General features: G+C 42.1%; 1 protein-coding gene across 6 annotated transcripts in view; it reads left to right on the forward strand.

Moving 5' to 3' along the window:
• The window catches only part of LRRC56 (leucine rich repeat containing 56), a 58,824-nt gene extending 43,627 nt beyond the window's left edge, over positions 1–15,197 (forward strand). For 4 of the 6 annotated variants that reach the window (XM_079310023.1, XM_079310025.1, XM_079310026.1 and 1 more), the window contains exons 6-13: positions 488–584; positions 982–1,179; positions 5,031–5,208; positions 7,304–7,507; positions 8,387–8,451; positions 9,566–9,696; positions 10,396–10,517; positions 12,849–13,427. In XM_079310023.1, coding sequence (XP_079166149.1) covers positions 488–584; positions 982–1,179; positions 5,031–5,208; positions 7,304–7,507; positions 8,387–8,451; positions 9,566–9,696; positions 10,396–10,517; positions 12,849–13,309 — 1,456 coding nt within the window. In that variant the 3' untranslated portion in view covers positions 13,310–13,427. Of the gene's footprint in view, positions 1–487; positions 585–981; positions 1,180–5,030; positions 5,209–7,303; positions 7,508–8,386; positions 8,452–9,565; positions 9,697–10,395; positions 10,518–12,848; positions 13,428–13,938 lie in introns of those variants that run through there. The other 2 variants (XM_079310028.1, XM_079310027.1) reach the window with 2 other exon arrangements.
• The last annotated feature ends 326 nt before the right edge of the window (positions 15,198–15,523 follow it).

Below are 15,523 nucleotides of genomic sequence, written 5' to 3' on the forward strand. Positions count from 1 at the left end.
GGTGGGAAAATAGGATGGAAAGTATTATAATTTTATGCTGATTCAAAAGTGTCATTCCTTTCAATTGCAAAGTCAGAACAGAGGTAACTCTGTAAGAGGGACAGACTGAGGCTGACTCTGCAGTCAGCTCAGATGTGTTAATTTGGGTTATATGAGTACAGCCAATGATGCCAGCATGAGAACACCCCACTTAATTCTTAGCAATTGCCTGTGATTTATGGCAGAATGACCATGATGTAGCTCTTGGAATAAACTTAATCAAACAGAACTGGATGACATGCTATCATACAAGAACAAAGATGACAATGGGATAAGTAAAGAGGGATATAATTTTGTTCCTTACTTTCAAGGGTGAACATTTTTAATGGCATTTCTTGTAAACAATATGAGATTTGAAGGAAGTAGCAGTGGCCTAGTCTTAGGAAAAAGAAAGCAAGTCCTGAATTTTTTCACTCATTCAAATTGAGCTTGAATTGTTTTTTATAAGGGATATTGGAACCTCACTGTCCCATATCCATGTCCTGTGGATGGCTCGGTGTGGGCTCTCAGATTTAGATGGAATCTCTTCCTGCAGCTCTCTAAAAGTAAGTATAGATGCATCCTGCCAAATTACAGTCTCAGGATTAACTTCAGTTGATATTCTTTACTTTTAGTCCTCATTCTCCTCACCGTTTGCCTTTCTGGCTGGCTTTGGTTTGATGCCTTGAATTGCATGAGCTAGTTTAGAAGATGCTACAATACAGCTTTTTAAAATTAGCTAAGACATTCAGGTCTGATCCTGAGTATGCCTAAAGCAGTGTATGGCTAAATTAGCACTTGTTATTTAAGGTTGCAACAACTACACTTGATAGAATGTTCACTACCTTGCAGAGTTTCATCCTGTGACATTTAGTATTTCAAATATTAGAAAACATTTTGCAAAGCTTTGGTTACTTGTGCTAGCCCATGGTTTACATGTTTCTTCTGTTTACTTCTGCTGAGGAACTCTACATTGCTTATAACAATATCTCTGACCTGAGCCAGCTGACCTGGCTGGATCACCTTGAGGTTTTGGATCTGGAAGGGAACAATATTGAGGACATCAGCCAGCTGCAGTTCCTACGTCTTTGTTGCAAACTGAGCCACCTGACAGTGGAGGGCAATCTTATTTGTCTGAAGCCAGCTGCAGACTCTGCAGAGGTGAGGACTTGGTTTGTACCAAACCAATATGGTTTGAAACCATATTGTGTTTTTTGTCAGTTCTTTTAAACTGTGAGTTGGAAATGAGAAACGTTTCTGCATCTTCCTGTTGCATCATTTCTAAATGATGACATGGGATGCATTTTCCACCTTTGATTTCTGTTGATTTTGTGGTCTCATCAGTATGGTCTCCAAGATGACCACAAGTGAAGTAAAGGGGCCTGTTTCCCAGCAATATGAGAAAAACTCCTCTTGGAGTCTGAGCACTGGAGCAGGCATCCCAGAGAAGCTGTGGAGTCTCCTCCCCTGGAGATATCAAAGCCCATCTGGATGTGACCCTATGCAACCTGCTCCAGGTGAACTTGCTTTAGCAGGGCGGCTGGACTAGGTGATCTTAAGAAGTCATTTCCAGCCTCAACCATTTTGTGATTCTGTGGTGAGATATCCATTTTTGAGGGTTTTTGCATTTCTTTTGGAGGCTCTCCAGTCTAAAGCAAGTCCTCCAACACCACCATGCTCAGAAGTTGAGCCCTCAGAAAAACAGTGCTTTAAGTAACTAGGAAAAGCTACAATGTTGGAACTACTTGCTACCCTTTCCCAGAAAGGTTAAAATCAAATGACCAAAAAGACCTTCAGAAAAAGCTGAAGGTACAAAATACAGTGGTTCACCTCTTCCATGCTAAAATGATAGAATAATTTCTGCTGAGGTATTTTGTTGAAGGCATGAAAAAGCCTGTGTCACAAAGATGAAAACACAGTAATACATGATCTGATTTGGGTTTCAGGGCACTCAACAAGTGCAGCAAGGGAGATCTAATTCTATGTGAACAGCCTCAGAGCTGTATAACTCTCACTTTCTCCTGCTCATGAAAAAGCATTGTTGGTATATTAAAACACCAACATATTGCCATCCAGGTCTTTTGGAAAATCTGTGGACACACCCAGAGTTCTGTAAAACACAGGTCTCACTAAGGATGGTGCAAATCCCAACAGCTGATAATGCAGGTCCAAAATCAGATCTGATGCTGTTTTCCCAGTGTGACATATTCCATAGCTTTCCTGTGTATTCTAAAGAAGTCATGCTGATGCTGTTAATTTGTCTAAAAGGTTGGTTTGATATTTTTCCTTGACTTGAAAACAGGTGCTAACACTAAAACATAATCATGCAATAGACATATATTTGAAATCTTGGCACTTCTTAAACACATGAGTTAATAGCATTTTTCAGATGTAATTGTTGGCTTGATCTTATTGTTCAGTAAAAGGGGCCATGGAAGGTAGCTCTCTAGCTATCATAATTTTCCTCTCTGTAATTCAAAAGAAAATATTATATACTTGTCTTTCTAGTTTGAACTGGTGGAATTATCCATAAGGGACTACATTGTAACTGCTTGTAACCAAAATGATTTTTGCATTTTGGAGCATTTCTCCCTTATGGAAGATCCAATCATGAGAGGAAAAATATATTCCTGCAGTAAGGAAGCACTGCCTGTTTGTGATGGACAAGGCATGCCTGCTTACTCTTTCTACTCCCATGGAGATAAATACAGCTACTGACACTTCTATCATAGCCCCCTACTGTGGAAATGCTGCAGTGTATCCTAACTACACAGAAGGTCTGATTCTATTTCCTTGTCATTCCTGCTCAGTGAAAGTGGGATTTTTGGAGGATTTGGCATCTTCAGTCCTTAAGTGTACTTATAATGGAGAAATGTCAGATTTCCCTTGGCTTGTTCAGGTGAGGAAATGAGTCCTTGGAATGCTCTGTGTTGTCCCACAATGGAAGTACAAAGAGCAGTAGTATGTGGTGGTGTGCCCTCCTGCTCTTCTCCATGCAGAATGCCTGTCTCTACTCCTGTGCAAGTAGGTGCTAAGATCTGATTAGTCAGAGATGCCTCTGCCCTAATTATGGTGCAAACCTTATGCCAAAGTCAGTGATGCAGATTTTGTTTAACAGCAAATGTGAGGTAGAGAAATAAAAATAAATAGAAAAGAGAGGATATTGTCACCATCCATGGATCCAGTGGGATTCCTGCTGATCATTCTTCAGTCTGGCCTTCTTGGTGGTAGGGTCTCAAAGTCTTTCAAAACTTTTCATGCTTTATACATTTTAACAAACAAAGGAATTAATGCTCATTGGCTACACAGTTCTTTTATGCTGTAGGTTCAATTATTATCTCTTGCCTCTAATGCTAATTAGTCCACATGCTTAGTCTTTTCTTTTGAGCTGGTGATCACTGTCTTCCCCTGTCAAAATTACCTTTTACCCAGGGGAAACTGATTTCAGCAGAGTTGCTGATTTGTCTTACCTTGTGACTGTAAATTCTGGATTTTTTTGTTTCTATTATCAGTGATACATTCATTTTCCCAGCTTTGTTAACCTCCCCTTAAGTCTGAGATAATACCTGGACAATAGTGCCACCTTTATCTTATCTACAGTCCAGGCTCCAGGTACCCACAGAGGAATATCTGGGGAGGTTTCAGTGGTCACAGATGTGAATTTGTCTGGGAGTCACTCAATGGTGTGTTTTACACTGAGTTGCATCAGAGGCAGACTGTGAGTTCCCTGTAGTCTCCCACCCAGTGTATGTGGTGAGAAAATGCTTTGCTCTCATGTGGTTACAAAGTGAGGCCTGCCCTCGGCTGCTGAGAGCTTCTCTGTGGACTTTGTTGCTTTCTTGATTTCAATGGATGGGTTTTTTTGGGGGGGGGGGGTTTGTGTATTGAAAAGTCATATAGAAAAGAGTAGATGTGAGCTTACTTTGGTGTGCCCTTGATGGCCAGCTCTAATTCCTCAAGCTCCTTCTTGTAGTCTGGCCCTTGCCAAAGGTCTGTAAAAGCTCTCCTATTTATTTACTTTTAATCTACAGAATGGTCCAGCTAAATTTACTGCTCTTTCTTCAGATGGCCTGTTTGCTCCCTGTAATTTGATTTTCAGATGAGCTCATCTTCCCCTGTTATCTGAACCAAGAGCAACAACTTGATGATGAATTCTGCAGCCTCCATTGCTGTAATGTAACATGAGCGTAACACAATTCTTCTCTCCAACAGAGAAGAATATGGCTAAGAATTGGCTGTAGCTGAGAATGGTTGACTCATTTTCTAAATTAAGATTAAAGAGTTTGAGAAAATTAGTGTCTGCCTCTTAACAACAACTAACACATTTTATTTGGTGAGTTCCCTCTTCCAACGTCATTGCTGCATTGTGCAGAGGGAGGGAGCATCAAGCCAACCAGGCCCCACAGATCACAGTTTGTGATCACTCTATATTGAATGAGGACTTGGCTTTGTGGGGGTTTCTAATATTTCATATGATATCCTGAAAAGCAAAAGATTTGCCTGGGTGAAGCAATTGATTGGTGGGTAGCTGTCCATTTGTATTCTGCCACTCTCAGTGCACTCTTGCTTTATGCATTTTTTTACTGTGTGCCTAAAAACACAATCCATGGAAGTGTTCTTTCTTTCTCCATCAACAGGTGTAGCAACACTCATAACATTTTTCAAGTCTATCACCTGAGTATTGATGCAAACACCAGAGAATCACAAAGGCAGGGAGACAGATTGACTGAATGCTGAGGGTACCCAGGCTTTCCATGGGCATCAGTGGCCTTCTATGCTTTTGCACATTATACATAATACAACAAAAACAAAGTCAAGTGGGTAAACAACAAAGGAACCTTTTGGGGAAGGCTATGTCTTTGCAGTCCTCAGGACATTTTCATGATCAATTCAAGTAGAACTTATATGAGGAGCATTTCAAATTATATGGCATTCATACAAATTGAACAGTACTGTGCTAATGGAAGTCCACAGACTGTTAAATAAACTGACCACTTTCTCAATTTCTCCAGGACCCAGACTATAATTACAGAGCAGAAGTAAAAAAACTCATTCCCCACTTGAAGTATTTGGACAGAATACAAGCAAGTCAGACTGCTCTCCTTCCTTCCAAGAAGATGCATGAGGATTCTCTAATCATCAAGGAATCCATCAAGGATGGTGGTTTAGCCAAAGACATTTCATGGTTAGGTATGACAGGTTTCCTGTTGGGGTTCATTTTTCAAATTAGGATGTGTAATAAAAGAAAGATGAAGTGCAAGCCAACCTCTTTAAAGCCAATCTTTACTCATAGTGAAGGGACAAAGGATGTTGTCTTTTTCTCCTGGGAAGTAAGAAAGCTGGAATTCAGCAGATAACAGTGCAGATTTAAATGGAAGTTGTCCTAAGCTGGGCATCAAGATCAAAAAATGCAGACAACTTCTAGAGCATCAAGTAAATACAGCAGTAGTTGGGAGCCTGTACTTAGGGCTTGTTCTGCATGATGGGAAGAAACAAAGCTTGGAAAGGAATGTTTCAACAACAGCTGTTCACAGCTCTTTCCATGGTAACAATTGTGTAGCATGGATATAGTAGGATTTCCTATTCCAGTTTAATAATAGGAAAGGCAATCTGCTTACCAACCTTTAGTGGTAGCAACATCCCAGGAAAATTGCATGGTCTTGTAAGAAATCTGTTCCCCTTTCTTTGTTACTATTATTAAGTTCATTACAGTCATTTGTAGAGAAGAAATGGTTTGAAAGTAAATTTGTTGTCCCCTTCCTGCAGCCTTGATAATAGTTCAGATGTCCATGCTTTTACATGTCATGCTACATGCACTTTACCACATACTATTAAATATTGCAAAGTATTTCCTATAACTGCTCATGTTGCTTCCCATTAATGTGGGCAATGCAGTTAGATTCCCAGCCCCCTCCCCAGGTTGTGGTTTGCCTGCCAACTGTACTCCATTAAAAATTTAGTTTGTTTTGGAGTAAGTACATACATTTGTCATTTATTTAATCCCTGTGGGTCCAAATCATTAGTTGTAATAGTAGTCATGGTAGGGAAAAAATCCATTAAAATCTGATCCTTCAGTGATCGTGCTTTGGCATCATCACCTGAGGTTCAGAAAACTAGTTAACAAAGTTTGCTGACAGAAGCAGTAGGGGCAGAGCACAAAATTGTGAATTCATGTAATTTCCTGGTGTAACCAGACTTATATTCTTGCTGGCAGCTCTAAACCAGTAAATTCATATGGTCAGGTTCAGGCATCCCAGTACATTTTGTTTCCAGTAGCAATGTTGGTTTGGGTACTTTTCACATGATGTTTATATCATGGGTTCCTATTAACAGCTGTGCCCAAGATATATTAAAGGCCCCTATCACTGAACTCTTAAGGAAATGGCTGTATTATCATGAAGCTGATACCCCACTTTGCAGCTGGTAGATGCTCAACACTTCAAAAAGCACATTATTTATATGGGCACTGAAATGAAATTCTCTCTCCCATGGGCTGTTGGCTGCATATACTGCTCTTAGAGCTGTGCTGTGCTCCCAGGACAGACAGCAGCTGGGCAGGTAAGAGGACAAGGCTCTGTCTGCCTTTTCTAGTTTTTGTATAAACCTTCATGTCCTGTAGCATTACAAAAACAGTTTTCACCTTTCCTTCTGTGGTAGAGAACTGTTTCCGAGGCAATACTGGAAAAATCTATCACTTCCATTGCCAGATTTCTGTAACCCCTGGTACAGTTTGCTCTGATTGACTGGTAGCTCTGGTAAGGTGTCCATCACCACATGCATTGTGCCAGGGCATTTAAGCAATGTATTTAAAGACTGAGGCCTAGGCTGTGCCTGTGGCAAGTCTGGAATGGTTCCCCTGTGGGCAGCTGGGCAGCAAATGAGAGGCAGCTTACAGTTATCCTGGGCATGCAGGCAGGGAAAGTAGCAGAGCCCTGGATGCATCTAGGCTCACCTATGGGAAACCAGAGGTGGGTGGTGAGCACAGAGCAGTTCCTGACCCATGACCCAGCAGTCTATCTCTGGTGCTCAGCAGTAGAAGAAGGAGGGGAAGGAATATCAGTTTAGTTAGGGATCCCCAGATTCTGACATGACTGTGCAGCACTGGAAGACCTCTGTCTCTAGGCTGGATCCATTCCAGCATGTTTCTTGTAGCTGCAGTTATGTATTTTTTTGTCCCCTATAGCTCCAGGTGTGCAGCAGCACTCACCATATTGGCAAGGTACAGTGATGGTGTGGTTTGAAGCCTTGCACAACTGTGCTTACACTAATGAAATCTCTCTTCTAGATTCATATCTTGGGGAAGTAGCAAAGCAGTCTGGAGGCAGCCCAAAACTCCCAACAACTTCCAGAGCTGGAAATGCACAGTGTTCTGCTAATGTAGGGACACGTAGTGATGCCAGCCTGTTGTCTGGTAGCTGTCCTCTTCCAGATCCCACTGTTTTTCCTGATAAGCTGTTCACAGAAGATGACTCCAGTGATTTGACACATGGTAATGTATGTTTTTTTAATCCTGTTCTTTCCCACACCTCCACCTCCTTCTGACTGTTATTACTGATGAGAGCCAGGGTGCTTTGAATACCACCCACCCATGCCACTGCTAATCAGGTTCAGCATATGTTGTGTTCCACGAAACCCACCTGCTCTAGCACAGGCTTTCCTTTATTTCCCCTTGCAGCAGGAGGTGTGGGTCACCTGGGCTGCCCACCCCTCAGCCTCCACCCCCATGCACCACGTGCTGCTGTCCCTTTTCACTGCTTTTCTCAGATGCCAGTCTCTCCTCAGTTCCCTGCCTATAGGTAGGACTCAGGATGATGGATTAGATGAAGCAATGCAGAGTCAACAGCTGAGTGCACGTTTGGAAATGTACATGAAAACCAAGTACACCTTGGCAGGGAATAAGGCCATAATTTTATATGCACTTTTAGGCAGCTAACACTACTGATAGTGACAGTTTCACTCAATGTTCACTGCTTCTTCTGATCCTTTGCTTCCTTATCTCTTGTTAACCTGATTTTTGATCAAGATCCAGCTGAAAAATAATCCAGCAGAAAAAACAAAAAAGACCCCCTAAAATCATATTTTTTAAAATCTGAATTTATTCCCTGACCTGACTGACCATGTGTCCACACAAATATTTGCACCAGCACAACTAAGCAGTCAGGGCAGGAGCAGAAGAAGACAGATTCTGGTGGAAGCAGAGAAGTTGCCTCTTAGCAGCAGTGTCAGGCTATACCAGCTGATGCTGTGAACCTACACCATGAAATATTACAACTTCCTGTCTATGGGAAATTATATTGACTGTCTTCAAGGACAGCACTGTTTGTAAAATGCTGGAGTAAAACATTTTCTTTTTTCCTGTTTTTCTTAGGACTCCGTCAAGTTATATGTGGGAACCCTGCCAAGGGCCTCCATGAGAGGAGGCAAAAGCTAGGTGTATGTTCTTCTTGTGTACTTCATATTCGTGCATGGTGACCCCCATAACTACTGGCATAAACTGAACTCCCACTGTGGTTTGTAGCAGTTCACTCTCTTCTGTCACCCAAGAACCCCCAGCATGCAGCTGCCTTTGAGGAGGACAGAGGGTCTCCTGCCATGATGTTGCATGTGCCCATGTTTTAGCAGCAGTGGACCATCAGCTGCAAGGGAACACATGAAAATCATGTATCAGCTGCGGGGGGCAGACTTTTGAATATCCTGCAATGAGCAAAGTACAAGGCAGGATTGCAAAATTTGGTAGTATTTCTACAACAGCTATTTAGAAAAATACTTTTTTCAGCAGTGTTTCTTTGATGTTGCTGTAAACAGTCAGCTTGCTAATACTGCAAGGTCATTCCTATTGACTAAACAAACACAAAGCCAAAGTTTGTTCCTCTTGGCAGTGGGGTGGTGCCCCTGCCCTTGGGTCAGCCTGCTCATTTTGGCAGTAATATAGTGAGAGGATACCCATGGGTGTAAAGGAGAGCAGCCTGGTTTGTCATGGTCAGCTTTTGTGGACCCTGGGGTTCAACACGGAACAACTGCATATGAGTAGATTTAAACAGGCTGGGGTAAATCAGGGAGATGCACAGGACATGGGCTTAATGCTGACAGCAGATGTTAAAGAACTGCAGGAAAAAAAAAATGTACTGCCCTTGTCTTTCTGCTGCCACTGCCTCAGCATAGGAAGCTTTTCTGAAACAAATTTGAACATTTTAGTGAATTACTGCGTGCTAAAAACTGGAATGTGGAATTGAACTGTGATCATAGATTGAGTGATACAGTTTCTGTGGCACTGGCCTTAATATGCTTGTTGGTATAGGTGCTATAGGCTTATATCCAGTGAAATATAAATTAAGAATTTTTTAACTGCTGCTCTGGGTTCCTCAGGCTGTAGCAGTAAATGACTGGGGAGTGAGACTTCTTAAAACTGCTGAGTTAGAAAATGATGAGGGATGATCTAAAAACTGAGGAACAACAGTGGGCTTTGATGCATTCTAAAATCTATGCTTAGAAATGGAGCTGGAAAGTATTCCCAGGGATATCTAGGTAACTTCTGCTATTTCCACAGCCACCTGCTGTGAGCCCTTTGAAACCGTCTGGTCTGAGGACAAAAAACCTTTGTGGCTCTGGAAGAGGAAGAGATCTACATCAGAAGAAGGTGTCCCCTGACCTGGGAGCACAGACAGAGCAGCACAAGGGGTGAGACCGCTGGGGAAATCTTGCCGTGCGATAAACTCTGCATTCATTTTCTGCTGCAGAAATAAAATCAGTGCCTTGGCCACCTGGTGGTGGTTTCAAGGGATAGTCTGTGCCTTCCTATCCCTGTTTTGGGTGGCAGGCCTCCCATCTGGAGCATCTCTGGGATGGCAAGGAAGAAGAATCCTCTTCCTTCTCTCTGGAGCACAGGCAGGATGGTCAAGGAAATGACTTTTCATAACTAGTGAGCCATTCTTGGCCCTGACAATGTCTACCCTCAGACAGTAAAATAGCTGAACAGGCATGAATGAGCTTTTCTGTAAGCAGCATGTTGGCCTAAACAAGCAAAAGGCCAAAAGACAAATGCCACCTTGCTGAGATCTCACAGATCTCACAGACAGGTAATGGTTATTTTGGAAGGTAAAAATGGTTTTATTTCTCTGAGATTGCTTCACTAGGTAGTATTTTAAATCTTCCCCACTTCACCTGATTAATTTGATTATTGAGATAATAAGACACAGGCATCTAAGATGACTGACCCAATTAAAATGATTTTTCGTATCTCCTGGAAGGTGTGAATTAACAGTGAGTAACTAAATCCACTGCCTGGGTGTTGTCTGAGTGGCCATGCCAAGCTGCACTTGACCAGCTGCATAAACACACTCAAAAGTTAGTTAAAGTGTGATACTTGATGTTGTCTAGGTGCCTGCAAACAGGTCAGCAAGAACAAACCAGCCAAGCACTGAAGGTGAATGAGGGTGAAGATAAGGATAAGGACCTCATTGAAAGGATTTCACTTGACTCTTCTTCCCACTCCTTCTCAGGTACTGGACCTAAACCCCTGGGGAAGGGTTGGCATTGGGCAGTAACATGTGCTGTTTGTAGACAGGTGCATTGGTAACCCCAGTGTTTTAGGAGAGCTGGCATCTCTGCTCTAGAACAGCAACTGGAAAATGCCACTGCAAAGCCAGACCCTAAGCAATCCATCCCAGTTTTTAAGCAGGACCTTGTGGCTTTCTGTGTTGACCATCAGCTGATGTATTTCAGTATGAATATGTAGAATTAAGAGGAGCAAGGGTGATCTTATACTAGCTTAACATCAAGTCTAGTATAAGGACATGTCTCTGTCTTTTACCTTGTGTCATTAATTTAAGACAATGCCAGGTGATCTAAAATACTGTGATACTTTCTGAGCTGTATTTGAACCCATTTGGCACTGATGCAAATAATGACTGAGCTAATGATTAAGGTTTTACTGAGCAACTGGGAATTCTGGAAAGATGCAACCAAAAGGATGCATTCAATAAAAGGTTTAAAAATGGAATATGCTCTTCTACTCAGGAATAAATCCAAAGACTTCTCTGAAATTGCATTTACATGTATGAAAGCAGAATTCCCACTCTTCACTTGTTGAATATTGTCTTTAAGAATATTGAAAACATTAATAATGGCTATTCCAAACACATATTAAATAGAGCATCACAGATAATTACAACTTCAATCTTTTTTCTGTTGTTAATAAAAACAACTCTTTTTTTTCTCTGTAAATAAAAGCATGTGAGTTTTCATTTTACCTTGCTTTCAAGGGTAAAAATGGATCTACTAAAATTTAGAAAATTATACTATATTTTGGAAAAAAAAAACTGGAAATAGAATTCAATTATTCAAAGCATCTATATGTATTTAGAGTACTAAAACCACTATCTCTCTAAAAAGAATGAAAGCTTTTTGGGAAAATCTAATGGAATGGCCTATTGTCCAGTGACCACAGAAGTCTTTGATTATGATATCATAGTCTCTTTAGATTTAATCTGATCTTTTTCACATTTTGTATGATTTCTTTACATTGATTATGATGGTCTCATCATCTTTGTAGATTGACAAGACAAACATCTCACAGTGTGTGGGTGTCATGCTCTATAGCACTGTGAATGGTTGGGCATGGATCTGTCCATTTTCTAACTAAATCTGCTGGTTGATGATGGAATAGTTGAAATCTAAAATTGTCTAAGGTGGCAGGCAGGACTGACCAGGATTCTAATCACATGCAGAAGTGTGTCCAATCCAATCTGAATTTCTCACAGAAGAACTTGTTGCTGGAAGCAATCCTTCTGACCAGAAAAGGACAAGTCATCTGAGCAAAGCCACTCTTACATAAAAATGTTTGCAGCATCAGATCCATATAAACTGCATTTTTTGGAAGGCGTTGAATGTTATTTCAGGCTCTTGAGTCAGACATACCAGTCTCTCAGAGTGACTGCACTTAAAAATAAGTATGAAGTGTAGACATTTTAAAAGTATGTAGTATGATACATACTGTTCATGAAAACTTTTTATCAGCTTTACCTAGGCAGTGAAATACACTCCCATTGGGATGTAGTGGGAGCCACAGAGATGAACTTTCTGGGCCTGAGTTTTTGGTGGCACATTCTTTAGATTATGTTCCTGCCCTGGACCCAGTACATCAGGCACTTAGGTACAGTTGGTTCTTTTCACAGACAAGAGCAATTGGATCCCTGCTATTTATAGAATGGTTGGTTCTTTCAATAGACAAGAGCAATCAGATCCGTGCTATATTTAGAACGGTTCTAAGCATGTGTGCATGCTGGTTATATTTTTAAGTCAGCAACAAGTTTTTCTTCTCTGTGCTTGGACATATTAGATGGAGAGAATTACCTGACTGAAACACAAACAGCCAGAAAGTAGCCCTGCATGAAGTGCAGTATTTTCCCCAGAAGTCAGGCACTTATGAGATTCCACGATCTCTGCCTCTGATTTAAAAAGTGGATCCCCTCATCTGTGGTTATTCCTCTGCCTTGCACTGGAGATCACTGGGAGTAGTCCTGAGGTATTTAGAACAAGCCAGTGCAAACACTGGTGGGGAATGATGCAGGTGTGATCCTGCCTAAGAACAGGAGGGCAGGTGAGCTTGTGTGTGCCCCATGAGCTCTGCCTGGGAGCTGTTCCATGCTTGGCACAGCACCAGCAGTGCTGGCAGGGAGGCTGCCAGTGAGCCCAAACCAACTGTCAGAGGAACATCAAGACACATCTGCCCACCCAGCTCCATCACACAGCATCTCCAGAACCTTTCCCTCCCTGGGTTAGTCTTTTAGCAGATGAACTGGTAAATCAGTGTGCTTTCCAATCTGTTTCAGGTTTGTCCCAGGCTCAGGAGGGTGCAGCGCTCTCAAACACAAAGCGTTATCTAATTCCAACCCCTCCAAAAAAACGTTCACCTGCCTCTGCAGTGGATGCTACAGCAAGACCTTGGAAAACAAGAAGCCACAGGAGCCTAAAAATACCCAGCCAAGAGGAGGATAGGCAGTGTACACAGCAATCCCAGTCAAAGGCTCATCAAGAGAATTCAGCCCAGCCTCTGGGCAAAGAACCTACTCTCCTGGGCCTGCACAGCACACTGGCTGCCTCTGGATCCCAAGAGCAGCACCAGTCTCTGGGCAGCAGCAGCCACCAAAGGCCCATTCCAGGACCATCAGCTGTTGGGTCATCAAGGACCAGGCATGTGCATGGGAATGTATCTGGGGAAAATGGAAGGGACTTCACGACAGGGAAAAGCAGATTTCACTGTTGTCTCTGGGGTCTCCTGCTTCTTCTGTAAAAAGAATCCCTTTTATTTGTGCTGACATTTACCTTTGACTGTCAAAAGCTAGCAAAAAAAAAGTTCCCATGTTCCTTATAGCTTGAGTAGTGTAAATTTTGTATTTTCTTGAATAATAGCCCAGAGTTCTGCTGTGTTCTTACTGCTCCATTCTTATATTCCCCACCCAGAGCCAACACTGAGTCTGTTGCAAAGATCTTGTGGCACTTGTTCAAAATTCTCCTCCAGTACACTCCAGGAAGGGCTCCTGACATCCCACTTGGGTTTTTTACCTGACACAAATTCATGTTAGAATGAGGTCTGGAAAATAAAGTAGGCATTAGAGAAATGTCACATGCACCAAAACATGTTCATTTCGGAACCTGTTTGCTGTAAATATAGCATCATGTTGTTGCTTCTTTGAAGAAGTGCATCTGAGGACTTGTGACATGACAGCTTGGGTTTGAATTATTGTAGTCACTCTGGAGTCAGAATGGGCAGAGAGCATGTGCCTTGTGTGGGAAGCTCCTGTGCCTGGGGCTTCTCCCAGGCCTGGCAGCTTTTGGTTCAGTTTTCAGAGCTGGTGAGGAGAACACAGATATTCAAATCCGGAGTGCAGTCTCACCACAGAGTTTTCCTCTTTTCCTCAGGACCATCATGGATGAGAGCCCTTCTAAAGAGATCAACCACCAGCATCCAGTTGCCTGCTCATCCACAAAAGCCTCACAGAGGTTTAGGCCAATGAATTCTGCTTGGCCCCTGACTGCCAAGTCCATTCTGCAGCCATTGGCAGGCAAATCCACTGCCACAAAAACATCTCGGAACAGAAGTCTTCAGTCCTAGAAGATACCCAGCTGCCAGCCTGTGTTGGAGCCATGTACACAATGCAGCCATAAAGGATCAATGTTATCTTGCAGCTTCTTCTGCAAGCTAAACAGAGCAGTTCAAACAAATAACATGATTTGCCTCAATTCAGAATACATCTGGACCAGAAATATTTTAAGAGCAACCACTGAACAACCAATGAGCAAACGAACTTATTACAGAAAAATGTGGTTATTTTTGTAACCTATACACACTAAAACAGAACAAATCCTGTCATACTTCCTCTCATCCACACCATGCCTATCTGTGAGTCAGGCAGGGACACCAAACAGAGCAGAGCATGGAGTCTGCTCTCTGTGGAGTGGGCTGGAGGAGGTGACCTGCCAACAGCCAGCAGTGTGTCTTTTGCAGTCCTGGATGTCAAACATGTGAGGGCCAAAACCAAGGTCTTGAGAGGAAGTGTTGACCAGAGCAGGTTCTAATGTGTTGCCTGAGGAAGAGCCTGGGAAGGCTGGATGGTTTCAGAGTTTATGCCCCCAGAGGAGCTCACCCTACTCACAGGCATTGCAGGTTCTTGTGGGATGCATTGCTATGGGAGCAAATGCTGAACAAGAGGCTTATCCCAATATTAGCATTTGTTTGCTCCATAGCTACTTGGAAGGATTTGTCTCACTTCCTCTGAGTAGAGTTTCTCTAGCAGAGCTGATTTCTGTCACCAGGTGTCAGAGCATCCTCTGCATATGCCTTTCACCTCCATCCCATTTCTAGCATTTTCAGATGAAATAAACTTTCTAATTTGTTATAATTGGATAATATTAAGTGATGGAACAAACCAGGAAAGTAAGGGAATAATACCTTTCTTTTTTTTTTTTCAATAGGGCATTTGCTTTGTGGCTAAGATCCAAAACATCTCCTTTAGTGACTGCAGTCTGTGAGATGCTGTTCCAAATGACTGTGCCTTACAACCTTATTGATGCTGCAGTCTGAAACCAAGCATCATCACATTTTTTTCCCAGTTTAAATTACTATGTTAGATTACATTTTTAAGATCAGTTTATAAAACAGTAATTACACAATGAGTTAATGAATTGGTTTATGCTTCCTTTCTGCCAGCCATCTTAACTTAGAGAAGCAGAATAATAGACAAAGCCCTGAAACTTCCTTTTGTTGTGATGCTCCTTGCACCACTTTACCTTACAAAACAATCTGGAGCTTGGAGCAAGTTTGCCCAGTTTTGGTGTGACCTTGCAGAAATCTAACAAAACTCACTTTAACCTATGTGATATATGATTTTATGCAATGCTATGGATGCAGTCAGGATTTCACTGAGCAACAATGCCTGTGTCTTTAAATAGGCTCCTAAATTTGACATTTTGCCAATGTCACTGGCCATACCATCACACACACACA

The sequence above is a fragment of the Erithacus rubecula genome (assembly GCF_903797595.1).
Source record: "Erithacus rubecula genome assembly, chromosome: 6".
NCBI classification, from domain to species: Eukaryota; Metazoa; Chordata; class Aves; order Passeriformes; family Muscicapidae; genus Erithacus; species Erithacus rubecula.